Below are 19,782 nucleotides of genomic sequence, written 5' to 3'. Positions count from 1 at the left end.
CACCTGCCCAGACCAGGCCACTGCCTAGAACCCATGGCAGCTTTGCCAGAAGCTCAGCTTGTTCATCACTTCTCCACAGCTTATGACCACCCTCCACCCCTAACCCTGACGCTGGCCACTGGGGCCCAGCTGGCTCCCCAGCTCAGACCAGGAAAGGTGCTTGGAGACTTGATTTTGCATCCACCACCCCAACCACCAAATACCCCACCGCCAACCACCACCGACCACCAAATACACTACCAACCACCACCAATCACCAAATACCCCACCACCAAACACCATCAGTCACCAAATACCCCAACTGCCAACCACCACCACCAACAAACACCTCCACGCCCCCCAACAACAACTACCACTGACCACCAACCACCCCACTGCCACCACCACCCACCATCAGCATATTGACAGGAATAGAAAGAAATGACTACATTTGAGGGTCTGAGTAGAGAAAGAAGGAAAGAGAGTGTCCCCTCAGAGCTGCTGGTGCAAAGGCCCTACTAGGAAGCTTCATGAACCCACGGGGACCTTGGGCACAAAAGCCTGAGTTGTCCTTAAGGGGCAATTATGTGGCACTTAGACTAGATGTGCATTAAACAATGACACAGCAAACCTGTACACATGTCTACAATCCCTTCCGCACACTTCTGAATCCAAGAAATTCTGAACAAAATAAGGTTAGCACTAAAATCATTTGGTGGAAAAAGCCTACCCTGAACAGATAAATATTCACGTTATTTTCTGCAGAAGTATTAATGTGTTTATAACTATGGGATGCTACCCCAGACCCCACTGATGTGTTATATGACATACGGTGTTTTCTTTCTTTCTCCTTTCTTTCTTTTCTTTCTTTCTTTTCTTTCTTTCTTTCTTTCTTTCTTTCTTTCTTTCTTTCTTTCTTTCTTTCTTTCTTTCTTTCTTTCTTTCTTTTTCTTTCTTTCTTTCTTCTTTCTGTTATTGTTAAGTAATCTCTACCCTAACATGGAGCTTGAATTTACAACCCTGAGATCAAGGGACAAAGGGTCCACTAACTGAATCAGCCAGGCATCCCTGGTATGTGCTTCTTAAAACCCAAAAACTTCCCAAACTCCAAAGCATGTGAGCACCCTGAGACATCAGGGTTTGAGATAAGAGGTTGTGGGCTATATACATTCCAAGTGCTTTATATCTATTTACTCATTTCATCCTTACAATAATGTTGTGAAGGAGAACTCATTATTATTATTGTTCCCATTTTATAGCTGAGGAATCTGAGACAGAGGGAGGTGAAATGACTTGCTTCAAAGCTGGTGAGTGTTGGAGCTGGGGTTTGGATCCCAGCATCCTGGTTCCGGAGCCTACTCTCTGAACCGCCCTACTCTCTGCCTGGGGTACGGTGGTAAAGAGCAGAGAATAAGCATTTTCAGCTCCATGTGCAACAAGTGTATGCTCAGGAGAGAGTGTGAGGAGTAAATCTGTATTACAGGCGTTCTCGAGGGGTGGCCAACCATCCAGTCTGCCCTGGAATTGTCCTGTGTCCCAGGAAATCCCTCATTCCCACCAAACTGGGATGGTTGGTCGCCTTAGTTCTTGGGGACCATGTGCCTGTTCTCTTATAAGTGTCACGAACATCACGATCCACTGAGGGGGATCCCAGGGTCCCATATTGTCACATAACATGGCTTCTCAACCCAAACCAGGATCTCCTGCAGGTACTTAACCAAGATACCGGGAGAAAACTCGAGAGTGAATGCTGGCTGCGTCAGACTCACCGAGCGGCAGTGTGTGTGTGTGCAAGGAGCACCTGCCTGAGGGCTTATGAGGACAAGTGTGACTCTATGTGGCCTACCCTTTGAACATTGACTTTGGAATCCATTGTAAACACAGTGAGACTATTCCTCCAGAGGGACATTTATTCTGATATTCCAATTCAGAAAATGACTGGCTCTCATCCCTACCTTGGGATTTTAACCTGTTAAAGCCCACACCTGACTTCTTAGGAATGAGCCGCATCGGGGACTTCTAACCACCTGCCATCGGCTGCCCAGTCCTGTCTAAGTGCAAAGTAAAGGGAGCCAAGGTGCCTGCCCTTGACGAGCAGGTCTGGGCTATGGAGGTGGGAGAGGAACGTGCCTGGGCTGGTGGGGTGGGGGATCACCCCACGTGCTGAGGGTGTCCCTGGTCAAGAATGCAGGCTGGAGGCTGCTAGCTAAACCTGGTAGACTAAACACATTTCTTTACCTCTGTTGTTCTCTGAAATTTGAATAAAATGACATAAAAGCATTTTTTTTTAATGCACACCTATCCACTGGGAGAAAGAGACCACGTGAGGAGCTAACAGCAGATGAGAGGCGTCGACCAAATTCTAGAAGCTGGAACAGATGGTGAGTGGGGGCTGACTGAAGAAACTCAGAAAGCTGAAACCTGACTCTTTGTTGGGTGGGTGGCGGGGAGCCATCGGGACACGAGACAATTGAAGATCGTCAGGAAGGCTCAGGGCTGAGAGACACCAGGAACCTCCAAAGACCGGGGTGAGGGACAGGACTGGAAGCAGAAAGGCGGGGGGTGGTGATCCCAGGGGACTTCCAGGTCTCCCTGCCTGGCTGGCACGTCCCCACCATGGCTGGAGGCTCACCCACGAGAGAGCCCGGCAGATGCTCATCTGAGGTCACGTTCGCACGGGCTCTGCACCAGGCCTGGACTAGCACCGGCCCTTGGTAAGTTGCTGCTCTCGTGGTTATACTCGGCTGGTCTCCTTCAGTCTTGTTCTCCTATTTCCTTCTGTTGGTCAGTGAGAGCCTCAAAGAGGCGGGGGCGGGAGAGGGGAAGTGGACAGCAGGGCCTGGCCGCCTGGCCACAGCCCTCGCCTCTCCACATACCTCCTGACGCATCAGATGCTGCGTTGTGGCGCCAACGGCTCGTTGCCTCCCAATTTCTACCACCCTCTTCTTGAGTAACCAGAGCTCGCTTTCTAGTTAGCTACCTTGCCTCCCAGCTACGGGTATTTCTCAGTCTCCTTTTCACTCAGGTGTGGCCATTTGACTCTAGGAGTGGGAATGTTGCGAGGAAATCAGGAATTATCTTTGAAGGAAGAGAGCTCTTCCTCCTCTCCGATCTCTGGGCTGCAGATGTGATGGCCAGTGCTCCAGCAGCCATGCTGGGCAATGAGGATAAAGGCCACATGCCAGGGATGGCAGAGCAGAGAGATGGAAGGAGCCATCTTCACCGAGTTGCCATAGCAGCCTGCACTGCCTACCTTTGGACTTCTTTTACATGACAGAAATGAACTTCATTCTTGTTTTGGCTACTGTTTTAGAATTTTCTATCCTGGGGCGCCTGGGTGGCTGAGTGGTTGAGCATCGGCCTTTGGCTCAGGGCATGATCCTGGGGTCCTGAGATCGAGTCCCACATCAGGCTCCCCAGAGGGAGCCTGCTTCTCCCTCTGCCTATATCTCTGCCTCTCTCTGTGTCTCTCATGAATAAATAAATAGAATCTCTCTTTTTTTTAAAGAATTTTTCTGTCCTGTGCAATGGATCTTAATTCTGTCTGTTTAAATTTGAGTTGGGGACAACACCTCCCTTGCCCTCTTTCCTATTCAGAGGTCAGAATAAGCAGAGACTTTGGTTGTTATGAAGTCCACAGAGCCAGGAGCAAAATCTAGTCCATTGATGTTTTTCTTAGCTCATACAAAGTTTTTAAAATTAGGAGATTTTTTTTTTTTTTTTTTTTAATGATAGTCACAGAGAGAGAGAGAGGCAGAGTCATAGGCAGAGGGAGAAGCAGGCTCCATGCACCGGGAGCCCGACGTGGGATTCGATCCCGGGACTCCAGGATCGCGCCCTGGGGCCAAAGGCAGGCGCCAAACCGCTGCGCCACCCAGGGAGATATTTGAATACATGTTTAAAAACCTTTTAGTTATTTATTTGAGAGAGAAACGGAGATAGTGACAGAGGTAGCGAAAGAGAGCAGGAGGAGGGAGGGGAGGGAGAAGCAGGCTCCCCACCAGGCAGGGAGCCCCATGAAAGGCTCAGTCCCAGGAGTTCGGGATCACAACCAGAGCTGAAAGCAGATTCTCAACCTACTGAGCCACCCAGGTGCCCCGAATACATTTTTTTTCAGTGTTACTTTTTTATTAATATTTTTAGAACTATACCTCTTGGTTTTGATTAATTTTAAATCTTATTATTGAGGTATACTTGTCCCGCAATGTTATATTAGGTTTAGGGATACAACATATTGATTTGACAATTCTATAAATCACTCAGTGCTCATCATGATAAGTATAATCACCATCTGTCTGAACACATTTTAAACATTAAAATTGTGGTTTCTGGATTTTCTTGAATAAGTGGGGCATCCGGTGCCACTGGATCCATACTTCAGCATGGTAGCATTCATATGGGACATCTGCTGTCTCGTGGCATGGTCCTTCCCCTGCTCTCGCATGAGCTAGGCATGTCTATGTACTATCCCATGAGCTAGGCTTGTGTACATATATGTTAGCTCATGATATCCTATGAGTTCGGTATGTATATAGGTTGCCTATGAGCTAGATTTGTATATGGGTTTTCCTACAAACTAGGTATTCTATGGGTTATCCTAGGAGTTAGGTATCTATGTAGGTTATCCTATGAATTAGGGATGTCCATGCATTATCCTATAAGCTCGGTATGTATTATGTGTTATCTCCACTCAACAGATGAGGAATTTGAGGCCCAGAGAAGACTGGCCCCAAGTCACAGAGCTGGAAGTGGTAGAGCCAAGACTCCAGTCTGTCTGCATTCCATGCTTGCTCTGTCAGTCTTTGAGTTTGCAACCCTTGACTTTCCAACTCCTTGCTTAAAGTTTCACAGAAGAAAATAGAGCCAAGGAGAAGAAATACTTAATGACCCTTGTCATACCATTATCAAATTGATAGTGCTAGCTCCTCTGCTGCATTGGGAGAATGGATTTTTTTTTTCAGCATATCCTTCATGCCTGGCACAGAGCCAGCCTAGGGAACTACATGTTAAACAAGTGAGGTGGCCCATCCTTAGTCACAGAGCCAGCAGTCGAGCGGGATATGAACCCAGGGCTCCCGCCTGCCTGTCCCGGGCTCTTCCCCCAGGCCTGGCTGTTGTCCAATCTATCCTGCTTTCTCTTGAATACTAACAGAAGTCAAGAGCACAGGCTCTGCATCTAACATCTTCACACTCAAATTCCAGCTTCACCTCTTACCACTTTTTTTTTTAAAGATTTCATTTTTATTTATTGATTTGAGAAGGGTTGGGAGAGAGAGAGCATGAGCAGTGGGGAGAGGGAGAAGCAGGCTCCCCGCCAAGCCAGGAGCTTGACGTGCGGCTCCATCCCAAGACCCTGTGATCATGACCTGAGCCGAAGGCAGACACCCAACCAAACTACCCAGGCACCCCCACCTATTATCACCTTGAGCCTTGATTTCTTCACTAGTGAATGGGGCTAATCACAGAACCTACATCATCGGGCCACTGGGGGAGGAGGGAATCTCTAGATGAAGGCATCTGCATGTGAATAAGTGACCAGCACAAAATAGGTGCTCACTAAACAGTAGTTATCATTGTGACACAAGTTTGGTATGAGTGTGTGAGGTAGGGAGGGATTTTGCCTACATCTTAAAATTCTTTCCTTAGGCATTATCTTGCCCTTCCTTAATCCAAGGCAGCCTGATCCCTCCACAGAGCTGGACAAAAGGTCATGCACAGGTCTGGACACAAGGTCACACTCAGGCAAGGGCATCCCATATATCTCAGGAGCTAGAGAACAATGACTTCCATTCTATCACTCACATTCTATCACTCCGCCAACAGGTAGTGAGTTCCTACTTTCTACCAGGCCCTGGGTTAGGGCTGGGGATCCAGGATAAGTTGACCTTGTCCTGCCTTCGGAGATTCTCCACCTGGCTGTTAAGGTTAGATGAGGTTACAGGATTCTCTGACACACAGTTGATGACAACTCTTATGGGAAGGGGAGGAGAAGGCCTACCTGGAGGAAGATGTATTCCCACTCCAGCCGAGACTGCTAACACTCACCCACAGCTGTAGTCTTCTCACCTTCCCAGGTGTGCTGTTGGACTACATTTCCCAGGCTCTCCCCCAGCTCAATGGGGCACGTGATCCAGCTGATGACTGAGCATGGGCTGCAATGATGTGCCACTTCAGAGCCCTGCCCCTCAAACCCCCAACACTCCTTAATACTCTCTTTGCCCAGTGAATGGCTGGAATAGTGATGACCCCCAGCGCCACCTTGAGACCCACCTATTGAAGATTCAACCTGAATCCCAGAAGGACCAGTTAGAGAGTTGACACTTGCTCAGAATTGTTATATAAGCAGGAGCGCTATTTCTAGCATATCTGCGGGATATCTGTAACACCCTATGTGTAATAGTAGCTAGGATCACCCTAACCGATAATCTGCCACGAAAGCCTGATATTCTCTGTTATGTAACGCTTCTGCTTCACGGCTCTAACAATTACATTTGGCTCTGTAGTACTGTTACCAAAGCTATGGTCCCAGCTTAGTTCTTTGTCTAGCTGGAGATGATACTCCTGACCAGTTGTTTCCAATTGGGATACTCTTATTCCTTAGTTCTCTGTTTTCGTGCATTTATTGTTGTTATTGTTGGCTAGAACTAGATTTTTTTTTAAGATTTTATTAATTTATTCATGAGAGACAGAGAGAGAGAGAGAGAGAGAGGCAGAGACATAGGCAGAGGGAGAAGCCGGCTCCCCGTGGAGAGCCTGATGCAGGACTCGATTCCAGGACCCCAGGATCACACCCTGGGATGAAGGCAGACACTCAATCACTGAGCCACCCAGGCGTCCTTGGAATTAGATTGTGAGTGAGATTTTTCTCTCTCTACCCCTCTTCCAACTGTGTAGACACTGGCTCGTCCTTGATTGATGTGGAGAAGTTTCAGACCTGTCTATATCGCTCAGGAGCCTGGCAGGAACCAGGTAAACATGCAGACTGAATAACTGAGGGGAATTGCATTATGTACATTCAGTTATGAAATGAATAAGGTCCGAGGATCTAATGTATAACCGATGGCTAGGGTTGATAACACCACTGCATAACTGAAATGTTGAAATGTGCTAGGAGAGCAGAACATAAATGGCCTCACCAAAAAGAGAGAGAGAGAGAGAGAGAGAGAGAGGTAAATATGTGATAAGTATGTTCGTTAACTTGATGGGGGAAATCTTTTCACATGTATACGTCTATCAAATCATCACATTGTATGCTTTAATTATTTACAGTTTTGTCAATTATACCTCAATAAAGGTGGAAAAAAATAAATGATTTACAAAGCTGTGGGTGGGTCCACCCCACATGCCCTCAGCATCATCTCTGCATGGAGCTTTACTGCTAATCTCGTTCGCTCTCTGCTGCAGGTGGGTTTTCTGGCCAGGGATGCAAGCTTAGCCAGTGCGTTGAGCAAGCCCAGAGTGCTAGGGCCAATGTCCTGGAAGCAGCCCTCAAACAAAGGCAAAGGGTGGTTGGCAGATGAACCTCCCAGGTTCCTCACTCCTCAGTTGGGTTAAGTCTGAGAGACCTGTTGCACATTGCCTCCCAGAGCTCCCCGGAGGACTGGGCTCTAGGTGCCTTGGCCCATAGCCTGCCTCCACAGGCTCACTTTTGGTCTTTCTCTGCACTGCCTTTCCACTGTTTCCTGGGATCTCTTCCTAAATTCGACTTGCACTCGAATCTTTGCCCCAGGCTCTGCTTCTTGGGAACCCTAACCCAGAGCAAAGTTTACGGGGAGCAATAAGGAGTATTGCAGTAGCCTGGGGGTAGTAACAAAAGGAAATCATTGCCTTTGAAGATGGGCAGAGGGACCAGGATGGCGAGGACAAGATCACCTGCCAGGATCTGTGGCCTTGGTGGAGAGACACAACTGACCAAGTGACTATACATGAGGGCAGGGGGAGAGAAAGAATAAACATCCTGACTTCTCCCTCCCCCCACTTTCTGATCTCCTGCTGGTGCCCCCTGTTGACCAAACCCGGCCAGAAGCCAGAGGTCAAGAGAACTTGCTGGTGTTTCCACAGTGGTCAGGTTGCCTGGCACAGAGCAGCGTGGAAGAGGGTAGGGAGTGTGCATTTGGAGGGGCAAACAGATGTGTAGCATACAGCCTGATTGTTTGTCTTTGACCTGCAGAATTTCGGTAGTGCAGGATCTGAAAAAGGCTTTTCCAGGTGTCAGAATGGAGTAAACTTTGGTGCAGAGACTGGAAGGGCTGGGGTGAGTAGGCACCAGCATTCCTGTTTCCTTGTGCAGAATGGTCTACCCCCAAGACTCAGTGGCTTCAAATAACAATTTTACTACATACAATTCTGTAAGTCAAGAGATTGGGTTGGGGTCAGCTGGGTAATTCTTCTGTTCCACATGGTGTGACTGAAGTCATATATTCAGCTGGCAACCATTCTGGTCTGGCGAGTCCAGCATGGCTTCACGAATATGTTTAGTTTCTTGGTGGGAGGGGCGGAAAAGCCCGGCTCACCAAGACTAGAGTGACTCGGGGTTCCCAGGGAGAATGTTCAAGATGCCCCAGTGGAAGCTGCAAGGTTGCTTATGACCTAGGCTCAAAGTCCAGGAATGACATTTCCACTGCATTGTATCAAACAAGTGCCTCCATGGAGCCCAGATACAACATGAGGAAACTTTTGAATGGGAGGAATAGCAAAGAACTTGTGGTCACCTTTACTTGCCCAGCCAGTCATCCAGGTTGACTAGTGTTTGGGGCATGTGCCAGGAAGTCAAGGAACAGAGGTTGGAGAGAGACTTGAAAGTCATGACAGGGGCTGGGGAGATAGTAATAAGGCAGAGAGTGAAGGCCCTAGAATTGGATTCAAACTCAAATTCCGTCTCTGCCACTTCCAACACTTGCTAAGCAAACTCTTCCTTTGTCTGAGCCTCAGTGTCCTTATCTGTAAAGATGGGCTGGGAAGGGGTCTAATAGTCTGCAGTTCTAATTGGTCCCAGGTGATATCGATGCCAATGATTCCCAGACCATACTCTGAGTAGCTGGAGACTACTTTTCCCCCCAAATAAAAGTTTGATTTCATTTTGCCTCTATTTACATTGTCCACTGATTTTCCAGTGTTCCAGTGTTTTCAGGGGAAAAAGACCAAGCAATCACTCACCATGTCCCACACACACCGCTGTGTGACCTGGCTCTCACTTAACTATTTAACTCCATTCCCATTTCCTCATCCTCTCTTCCCCTTACTTATTAATTTATTTATAATATTATGAAATAAACTGAAACCACCATGCTACCCAAGTACTGGAACATTACCAATAACTAGAATGTAAATGTAAGCTCCTCTCCTCCCCCTTCCCCATTCTCCTGAGATAGACCATTCTTCTCAAATTTGTGTTTGTCTTTCCCTTTAAAAGTTTTTTTGGGGGCACCTGAGTGGCTCAGTGGTTGAGCATCTGCCTTTGGCCCAGGGCGTGATCGCGCTGTCTCTGGATGGAGTCCTGCACCCGGCTCCCCACAGGGAGCCTGCTTCTCTCTCTGCCTTTTTCTCTGCTTCTCTTTCTGTGTCTCTCATGAAGAAATAAATAAAATACTTTTTTAAAAAGTTTTTTTCTACCCATGCATGTATCTAAACATGCGTATTTTTGGTTTTGCTTTCACTATACATTCCAAAAGTTGCACCATAGTGTATATGTTCTGCAACTTGTTTTTTCATTTAAAATTGTTTCTGGAAAAAAAAAAAAATTTGTTTCTGAGATCTCGCTTCTCTGCCGTGCGGAAATTCATTCCATTTCCCGGTTGTGTAACATTCTATGGTGTGAGTATTCCAGTTTATTTGCCCATTCCCTGTGGATGTGCACTTGGGGGTGTTTCCAATATTTTTGTTGTTAGGAACAGTGCTGGTGTGAACATCCTCGAAAATGTTCCCTGACGGCACACAGGCAGGCTTCTGGAGGGTGAATGCCTAGGAGGATATTTGCTCTGGCCCCCTCCTCGCCTTTCATTTCCCAGCTCCTGGGGTCTCAGGCAGAGCCGTCCTCCTCCCCTGGGCTGCTCTCTTCCACCCCAACCCCTTCACCTAGGAAACTCAGAGAACCCTTCCCCGACCTGCAAGCCACGCTGGTCCCCCAACTGTACATTTATGTTGAGCGATTCTGTGATGAACGTGTGTCTCGCCCAGTAGAGTGCAAGCCCCACGAAGCCTGGACGCTCACGGTCCCCGGCTTCCAGCTGGGGCCTGGCACGCTGCAGGCGCCCCGGCGGTGGCTTGAAGGCTGCCCGATGGGGCGGGCGGGCGGGCGGGAGGCCGAGGGGCCGGGCGGCTGGAGCCTGAGCCCACAGGTGGCTCCAACCCGGCGTCCCGGGCCTGGCGATTGCGGGCGGGTCACGGATTCCGGGAAACGCACAGCTCAGGTCCGCGGTTGGGCGGGGGAGGCGGGGGCTTCGATGAGGGGGCGGGGCCCGGGCGGGGGGCGGGGCTTCGGCGAGGGCGGGGGGCGGGGCCGGGGCCGAGGCCGGGACCCGGGCGGGGGCCGGGGGCGGGGCCGGGCCCGGCGGGAGCGGGGCGGGGCGGGGCGGGGCGGGCCCTGCCCGGGCCTCGTTAAGAGGATCGTGGCGCGCCGCGGTCCCCGCAGGTCCTGGGGTGAGCACCGACCGGCGGAGGGAGCCGCGCAGGGGCGCACGCTTGGCACCATGACCCAGACGCCCGCCTTCGACAAGCCCAAAGTGAGAGCGGGCGGGGCTCGGGGTCCCGGGGGCCGCCTCCTGGTCTGGCTGGAGGCCCTAGGGGCGTCCCCAGCCCGGGAGTGAATCGGGGCCCCTGCAGCCGCTTCCTTCCCTCGGCTCGGGCCCTCGCTGCCTCCAGGCCCTTGAGGGAGAGACAGTGAGGCGGGGAGGGTCCTGAATCCCCGGGCGCCCGGCTGGCTTCCGTGTTCTGCCTCTGCCCCTGACTTGGCCTCTCTGAGTCTCAGTTTCACTACCTGTCAAATGGGCCTGGGGCGCCGCCGGCGCTGGGTCGCTGTGTGAGCCCAGGCAGGGGGCTCGACCCCTGGAACCTCGGCCGTAAAATGGGGCCCGGTGTCTACACCCGTAGGCACCTCAAGCGTTGCGGAAACCGCTTTATACTCCAACACTGTGATGGTTTTGGGAGCGCCCAGGAGCTCAGGTTTGTGGATGTGCCAGTCGGAAGGACCGTGCGGTAGAGCGGAGGGCGGGCAGCAGGGCGACCCCTCTCCCTGCTAGGGGCTGAGTGGGCCTTAGGCCCTGGGTTCATTTAGGGCCAAGACACAGCTACTGGCCTAGAGGGATAACTCCGTGGTCCCTCCTCCCACCAGCTGTGGCCTCCCGGGAAAGGCTGGATCAGGTTTGGAGCACGGAGATTCAGTCCACAGGCGGGAGGGGTCCAGGGGTCTGTCAGCAGGGTTTGAGACTGCTGGGGAGGTGGTGATGGGAAGGAGTGAGTTGTAATCAGACTCCACTTACCTCTCTGAGAAATAGGTGTGAGTGATGATGGCAGGTATCACAAAAGTGTTGGTGAGAATCCCATGTGTGTGGGGGAGTGCTGGAGGAGGGGTGGGCAGCGCTGGAGGAGGTAAGGCCTGGCCCCCACCGCTGATACCCTCATCGTAGGGTAAATGCCCAGCTACCCCCTTCCAGACGTTGTTTGATGTGAGCGGGGGAGCACTCCTGCTGGACCCCACCCTATGCCTCCTTCACGCCTTGTCTGGATGCCCCATCACTGGTGCTGCTTTCCTTGTGAAGGCTTTTTTTTTTTTCCTTTTTTTTCCTTTATAAAATACTTTTGGATTCCCTCGGCCCTTGGCCTGGGGAAACCACTTGCCCTAATCTGAATCCTGAGGTGGTAAACAAAGCCTCTTGACTGGGAAGCCCCTTGAAATTGGCATTTTCCAGATAAGTGGTAGGCAACGCTTCTGTAGAACTGATGTGCACCAAATCTGTCCTTGCAACACTTGTAATAGCCCCCTGAGGGAGAGACTCTTTTACCCTTTTTGGGCCTCACCCAATCTTCTCTGCTTCAAGCTGGTAGGTTATTCTCCCTTTCTGGGCCTCAGTTTCCACACCTGGGAAATGGGCTCCACCTGTTTGGGGAGAGATGTCCAGAGATTAAAAGATGCTTGAGAGGGAAGGGATTATCCACGATGTAATGAGGTGATTAAATTTTTTATTGCAAGGAGGGAACATGCCTGAGCTGGCAGGAGAAGCAAAAAGGAGCGTGTCTCAGCCACTGTGACCGGAGCCAGCTCTCTGCCTTCATGTGGGTTGGAACAGATCATAATGAGAAGTAGTATTAGTAGCTGGAGCTAATTAAGTCGTTATTGCCCTGTGCTGAGCTAATAACAGTCGTTATTACTGTTCTGAACTCGTTACTTTCATTAATTCATTTGATTCTAGCAATGACTCTGAGGTAGCGGGGAGCACCCCATTCAACAGATGAATAGAGGAGCAGAGAGATCAATTGGTCTGTGGTTACACAGCAAGGAAGCAGCCAGGCTAGGGTAGAGCCCAGGGAGCTAGCATCAAAAATCCCATAGCCAGCTTTCCTAAAATTGCCTTTGCAGAAGCCTTTGGGGTATAGGTGCCTGTGGCCCTGCTGTAGGCCCCTCTGGGACAGGAGCCTCTGCTGGGCTGTTTGGCTTCTTCTGGCTACCACTAGATGAGGCCCAGGACCTGGCCAGTTTTAAGAAAGCAGAACAAGGCTTTCTAAACTTTAATGTGTACCCCATCCCCTGAGTGCCTGGTTAACATTCAGACACTGAATTGGGAGGTTTGGGGTGGGACTTGATACGATCCCTTCTAACAGGTTCACAGGCAGTACCAACACTGCTGGACCACGGACTACACTTTGAGTACCAAGGCCCTAGGTGGCTGCCTCCCTGGTTTGATTGTGTTATCCTAACCAATGCTTTCTGAGCACCTGTTGGGCACTCGAGGAGGTGTGGAGGAGGCGGAGGGGTGGGTGGCCCTTATCAGTATATTTCTACATGAGGCAAGGCTGGAAAATCCCATGGTGCTCAGGAGTTCTTCGTCACGGATCACATACCTGTTTTTGTAGTACCAGTGGGTACCTGGCACCTTCTGTGATTTACATCACAAATCTCTGGACACTTGGACAAGGTAGATCTCTTCCTCGTCTAACAGACCAGGAAGCTGAGGGGTGAAGTGACTTGCCCAAGGCCACACAAAATGAGCACAGCTGTAGACCAGCAAGTGGACTGGCCCATTTTGGAAGAGCACAGTTTCTAGATTGTCCTTCCCTGATGCAGAGAACTGGGGCTAAATCTCCCACATAATTTTTTAAGTAGGCTCTATAGCCAGTGTGGGGCTTGAACTTATGACTTTAAAAAGTTGTAAGAGTCACATTCTCTACGGACCAAACCAGCCAGGCGACCCACCCACACACTTTATTTCTCCTTTTTGAATGTTCACTCCATACCAGGCACTGTTCTCACTGCTTTGCATATATTCATTTAATGCTCACAGTATCGCTTTAAGGTAGATCCTCTTATCTTCAATTCTGTATGAGGGAATGGCTCAGAGAGAAGAATTTTCCAAAGTCACATAGCCAGAAAGCAGAGCTAGACTTGAACCCAGTTCTACCTAAAACTGAAATGGACACTGTCAGTTGTCTTGGCGATTTGCCATTCCCACTTTGAGGGGAGGGAGTGGACTCAGAGTCACCTGGGGCCTCAGGTAGATTGAGAGTGGGTCCCTGCCTTGGTGCTTGGCGGCCACAAGAGCTCACGTTTCTCTGCAACTCCACTTCCTTCTCTTATAAGATGCATTAAGACCAAGGTCATGGGGGATCCCTGGGTGGCTCAGCGGTTTGGCACCTGCCTTTGGCCCAGGGCGCGGTCCCGGAGTCCCAGGATTGAGTCCCCCATCGGGCTCCTGGCATGGAGCCTGCTTCTCCCTCTGCCTGTGTCTCTGCCTCTCTCTCTCAATCTGTGTCTATCATAAATAAATAAATAAATAAATAAATAAATAAATAAATAAATAAATAATAAATAAATCTTAAAAAAAAAAAAAAGACCAAGGTCATGGGTTCTTGGGGAAGTTGTGCTGAGTGGCACCTGTGAAGCCCCTGGCTGATGAGCAGTGGGTCCTTAAGTATGCTTTTCTTCCCCTGGGACGGTAGTGGGGGTCCTGGTGCCCTCTGGGAAGCCCCTTTCCCCTGCCTTACCTCTTGACTTCCTGCTTCAAAGCCACTGTAAAGCCCACCATTGGCACTGATTTGGGCTTCTGGTGTTTTTGGTTACCAGAGCCACCTGTTCTAATTTTTAAAAATATTTTACTTATTTATTTTTAAAAGATTTTATTTCAGAGCATGTAGGCAAGCATGAGCCAGGGAGCGGGGCAGAAGGAGAAGCAGATTCCCCTGGGACTCCATCCCAGGACCCTGAGATCAGGAACCTGAGCTGAAGGCAGATGCTTAACCCACCGAGCCACCTGTTCTTAAAAAGCCCCTCAGCGTGCTTTCCTTATCCATTATAACACACGTGGCACTTGGGAGGGAAGGGAATAAATGAGCTTGGGTTTCAAGGAAGCCTTTTGTTTGACAGAAGCAGCAAGGACCAGAGAGGGGAAATGTGGTCGCACTCCTGATGCTACATCAGGCCTTGGGTTGGCCTGGCCTAGATGGGAAGGGGCCCTGTGAGGAACTTGTATACCTTACCCTGGTTGCCCTAGGAGGGGTGCCCCTCCCGGGCAGGGAAGGATAGCCCTGGACCTGGCTTTGGACAGGGGGGAAGAGCAGGCTGGGGGGCCAGAGTGAGTTTCCAGCCTATATTTACTCAGCGTTTTGGGGTCAGGCTCACTCTCACCCCTTAGCTTTCTGAGGCCCCAGAGCAGCGAGGTGAGGGAAGAAACCAGCCCTGGGGTCCTTGCGACTATGGAGGCAAAACAGTGAGTTTTCCAGTCTGTACCAGAGGAATCAGATTCGTGTCCAGCCTACATAAAACACCAAGCACAAGCCTGGCTCGGGGGTGGGGTGGGGACACCCAATGTTACCTGCTATGGAACATGGTTCTCAATCCTTCTGCTTAGATTTTACCAGCATTGACTCAGCACTGATGGGCAGGATGAAGGGAGTGCATTGTGGCCGTTACAACCTCTGGCTTTGACTCACACAGCTTCCGGCTGTGGTACTTAACTAGTCTGGCCTCAGGCTGGTTCCTTAATCTCTGGTGTCTCTGTTTCATCACCTATAAAATGAGGAATAACTGTACTGCCATTCCTGGGCTGTTGCCCGCCTTCCTGTCTTTTGAAACCTCTGGGGAGACTCACCGCAGCAGGTGAGAGCTCGGTCAGGCCCCAAGGCAGTAAGAGGCACCAAGAGAGATCCTCAGCCCCTTCAGCTCTGTACCTGGGCTCTGCAGCAGCTCAGATGGGGCTGAGCTCAGAGGACTTCCTAATGGAAGTGTGATTGAAAAAAATCTGTCAGCCCAGGGCTGCTGTGTCTCCTGGCTTTACCCCAGAGTCTGCTCAGAGGCCACGGTGGACCCTGACTCCCTGGGCACCACTGCCAAGAGCAGGGCTAAGAAGGGAGAGGGTGGCTGGTTGGCGGGTGGAGGCCACCTGTGGCTCATGCGGGTTCTGGGGGCCAGTCAAGCAACCCGGGCCTCTCTGCCCTGTCTGGGTTCTCTTCCAGGCCCAAGGGGGTCGGTCTGTCCCTTCCTTGCCCCCCAGGAGAGGACACCGTACTGCTGACCTAGGACAGGGGAGGCGAAAACAATTACTTGGTTATTTGGTGTGTCCTGAGCACTCTTTGCTGTGCTGGGCACAGTCTTAAGCCCCGAAGACACAGCAGCATGATGCAAGGTCCCCACTTTGAGGGAACTAATAGGGAGACAGCTGTGGTAAGTGAATATAAAAAGTCAGCGGGATGAAAACAAATCCGAATGGTGTGTCTGGGGAGCCTGGGGAGAAGTAGCTTGACTGGGGTGTTTGGGTGTGCCTCGAAGGCACAGAGCCTGCCAGGGATGAGCAGGAGTTCCGTCTGGGAGCGTCTGGCCCAGGAGTCCATGACCCGTGTCCCCGTCCTGGCTCTGCCTCTGACCCGTCGGTGAGTGTACCTCCCTGGGCCGGCAGGCTGGCTGGCATCACCTGAGGGCAGGATTTAACATGTTTTCCTGTGCCCAGCACCTCGTGGGGGCTTTGTAAAGATTTAGTAACTGGGGATGCTTGGGTGCTTGCTATTCCGCTCTGGATTTTCCTGCAGTTCGGTCAGAGGCTTGCTGAGTCAGCCCCATGGAGAGCATGTGCAGGCGAGGAGGGGTGCGACTCCCTGCCGGAGAGGCCAGGAGGCTGGGCATGGGGTGGGGGGCCTGGGCAGGACCTGGACTTAGAGCAGAGAGACGGGTTCTAATCCAGCTCCGTTGCTATCAGCCTGAGCAGCACAGGGCAGGTGGCTGTGTTCCTCCCCGTTTAGCTTGGCAAGCCTGTTTCTCCTCCTTCCGCAGCACCCTGGCTAATGTGTACCTTGCCTGGGGGTCAAGTTGAACTGAGATAAAGGACCTGATAACAGAAGGCTGCTGCCTTTATTGCTGAATTGCTAATGACAGTCTCTCTGAGGCTAGGCCTGTGGGGAAAGCCTAGTAAGAGCTGGGGACTCAGACCCGGGTTCGAATCCATCACTGCCTGCCTTTGTGTCTTTGGATCCTTCTTGGAGCTTTCTGGTTTCTGTGCTGTAAGATGGTAGTGAAGTTCCTGCCTTACTGGCTGCGAGGATGAAATCAGTTAATATATGTACATGGTCCAGCTCAATGATCAGAGGCCACTGCTGTTCCTTTTCCCTGAATGGGGACAGTAGAGCAGGGTCCCCACCCGAGTCCTTGAGCTTACACCCCAGTATCACCTGGGGTATGCTGACAGACATCTTCATGGGTAGGGGCAGTTTTCCAGAAAGTTCCGTGGGAGGCCTGCCTGAGGAGCTTGGGCTGCCTGGGGAGCTTGGGCTGCCTAAGGGGTGGTTGCTACCTCTGCTTCTTCCCTAAAACGTGTCTGGGCAGCTTCCCAGGAAGCCCTGGGAAGGGTGGGGCATGTAGGGCACGTGGGGCAGCAGGCTCTCCTTTCTCTGTCCCCAGGGGTGCTCTTGCCTCCTACGGCTAGCAATCTAAGACCGTCTTCCCCTGCACTGCTGCACTGGGTAGCCCATGTGCAGGGAGCATCTCCTGTGTCCAGAGCTGCGGGCAGATACTCCCTGTGGGTGCTTATCTCTTATGGGACAGGGGAGCCTTGTCTTCTGTCCTGGCTTCCTTTTCCCCTATTTTGCATATGGCAGCCAGAAAAAGCTTTGAAATGGTGCCTCCTGATCTCAAACCCTTCAGTGGACCCCCCTGGACTGTGACCTGCGGGCACTCCCTGCCTTCCACCCCCTCGCCTTCGGTGGCCTCCTCTCTCCCCCACTAAGCTCCTTCTCCACATCAGGCCACTCCCCTCCCCCCCCACACCTCAATCAGATGTCTGCACTTGCGGTTCCTCTTCCCTGGGGCCCTTCTTGGTCCTCCCTCTTTCCCTTGCCTGGCTGCCCCTCCAGGCTCCTCCCCCATTTGTCCCTTGTCAGAGGGCTCCCTCCCACCTTCTCATGGTCTCCTGCACCCCCTCTTCTCCAGCGCTCTTGCAACTTGCCCGTCACTTCCACTGCACGGAGAAGCCACTCTTTTCACCCACATTGACTTCTAGTCCTTTCTCCAGCGCTTTCTTCCCCTTGAGGGGTGAAATTCTGGGAAGAAGAATCTACACTTTCTCCGTTTCATTACCTCCTTCTTGCCCTATTCCAGCATGGTTTCTGCCCCCCACAGGCTCCCAGAACATTTCCTGTAAGACAGGGGTTCTCAGCCTTGGCTCCGTGTATTGAAAACCAGCAACACCCCCCAAACCCCCCCTTCCCCGCGCAGGCCGGGGCCTGAGGACTGTGACTTCGTGGACTGGGGTGGGCTCAGGCAAAGGCGACTTTCCAGAGCTTCCTAGGGGCTCCTAACAGGCAGCCGGGGCCAAACACCTCTCTTCTGGGCCCCGGGGCCCTGTGGCCTCAGCCCCAGGGACGTGTTTCTGTTCGCCTAGTGCTTGGCCACTGGCAGGACCTATTTGTTTCATGTAGCTGCTGTAACAAGTTGTCACACACTCCGGGTAGCTTAGAACATCAGCAATTTTCTCCCTATTCTGGAGGTCAGAAGTCCAACGTGTGTAGCTTAGAACATCAACAATTTTCTCCTCATTCTGGAGGTCAGAAGTCCAATATCGAGCTCTCCGTAGGGTCACACGCCCTCTGAGAGATCCGTTTGTGGCCTCTTCCAGCTTCAAGTGGTTCCGGGCTGCCCTTGGCTTGTGACCATGCGGCTCCCATCTGCCTCAGTGGTCACGTCGCTGCTGCCTCTTACAGGAGTTTCGCTCAAAACTCTACCTCCCTCGTAAGGAGATGGGTAATTGCATTATCCAGATAATCCAGGATAGAGTCCTCAAGACTTTAAACCATCTCTCTCTTTTTTGCCACGGGGGGTAATATAACTTCTGGGGATTCAGATGTAGACCTGTTTGGGGGACTACCATTCCGCTGACCCAATGGGCCACTCCTCCTTGCAATCTGATCGCCCCTTGCCTTGGGCACACCACATTCCTGGGTTGCCCCCAGCCTCTCTGGCAGCTCTTCTCTGGGCTCCCCCTCTCCTGCAGAGCCACTGGGTGCTGGCACTTGTGTGAAGGCTTCCGCCTCAGCGCCTCGGTTGACCCGCTCTCCCCGGGTGAGCTCACTCAAGACCTCGGCTTCAGTTGCCCATATTCCTACTTGCATTGCCAGCCTGGGTGTCTGAGCACTCTAGAACTGCCCATCCACTGGCTCTGTCCAGTTAAGTTTGGAGGGCTCCCAGCTTCACCTCACTAAGATCAAACTGACTGTGTCTCTCTCCCTGCACCCCTGCCCCTTCTTCCCTCTTAGCACTTGGGCTTCTTCCTTGACAGCGTCCAGAGTGTGGGAATCACTGCCCACACCCACCCAGGCCTAACCTGAGGTATTATCCTTGGTCCCTCTTTCTGTCCCCCTGCTTTTCCATATCTGTCTTGCCACCCTGGTCCAAAGCACCATCATCTCTCATAAATTTGACTGCAGTAGCCTCCAGCTGGTTGTGGTCTGAGTCAGCCTCACCCTCCAGCCAGCTTCAAAGCCTGCCGTGGCTTCTCTGTGCTCTGCTAAAACTGGATTCCTTGTGGCCTGGGCAGGCCTGCAGCCTCTCCAGCCCGGTGACCCCTTCCTTCTCAGAGTCCTATTTCAGTTCCTCTCCTGCATCTCCTGTTCTCCTACCACATGGCCTTTGCACATTCTGTTCCCTCTGCCTGGAATGCTCTTCCAGCCTTCCTTCTCACCCTGCCTCTGCCTCGTTGGTTCCTCTTCATCTTTTGGATCTTGGCTCAAGCTCTGTTTTTTCCAGGAAGCCACTGTCGGTCCTCTAGCTGGGAAAGGTCTTTTGTTTGTTCTCTTTTGTAGGACTGTTTTTGTCTCTAAAGGAGTGGTCTTGGCTTGTGATTGCACATTTGTCACTGTGACATTTATTTACTGCCTCTTCCCTTGCTGGCCCGTACGCATCCCAGGACTGAGACTCTATCCCTTGAGCTTTACTTTCCAATTCCTAGTACTCAGCAGGGCCTTCGCAGTTTGGTGAATGCAGGACCCTTGACTGATGCTGTTTTAGCTTCTGCCCCGTGCTACGTACTGGGCTGGCACACAACATGAATGAACGTGGTCAAACCTCACAAAGCCCTAGGAGAAAGGCATGTTATCCTTGAGGATGCCAAG

General features: G+C 51.5%; 1 protein-coding gene across 4 annotated transcripts in view; it reads left to right on the top strand.

The window, feature by feature from the left end:
• The first annotated feature begins 6,879 nt into the window (after nt 1–6,879).
• Nucleotides 6,880–19,782, top strand: part of ADA (adenosine deaminase) — a 31,136-nt gene continuing 18,233 nt past the window's right edge. For 2 of the 4 annotated variants that reach the window (XM_038572404.1, XM_038572403.1), the window contains exon 1: nt 6,880–6,948. In XM_038572404.1, the coding sequence (XP_038428332.1) occupies nt 6,895–6,948 (54 nt within the window). In that variant the 5' untranslated portion in view covers nt 6,880–6,894. Of the gene's footprint in view, nt 6,949–10,549; nt 10,701–10,853; nt 11,140–19,782 lie in introns of those variants that run through there. The other 2 variants (XM_038572405.1, XM_038572406.1) reach the window with 2 other exon arrangements.

Source organism: Canis lupus, chromosome 24 (assembly GCF_011100685.1).
Source record: "Canis lupus familiaris isolate Mischka breed German Shepherd chromosome 24, alternate assembly UU_Cfam_GSD_1.0, whole genome shotgun sequence".
Taxonomy (NCBI): Eukaryota; Metazoa; Chordata; class Mammalia; order Carnivora; family Canidae; genus Canis; species Canis lupus.
Note: the sequence above shows the minus strand (reverse complement) of the source record. Positions and strands in the feature narration are given on the sequence as shown.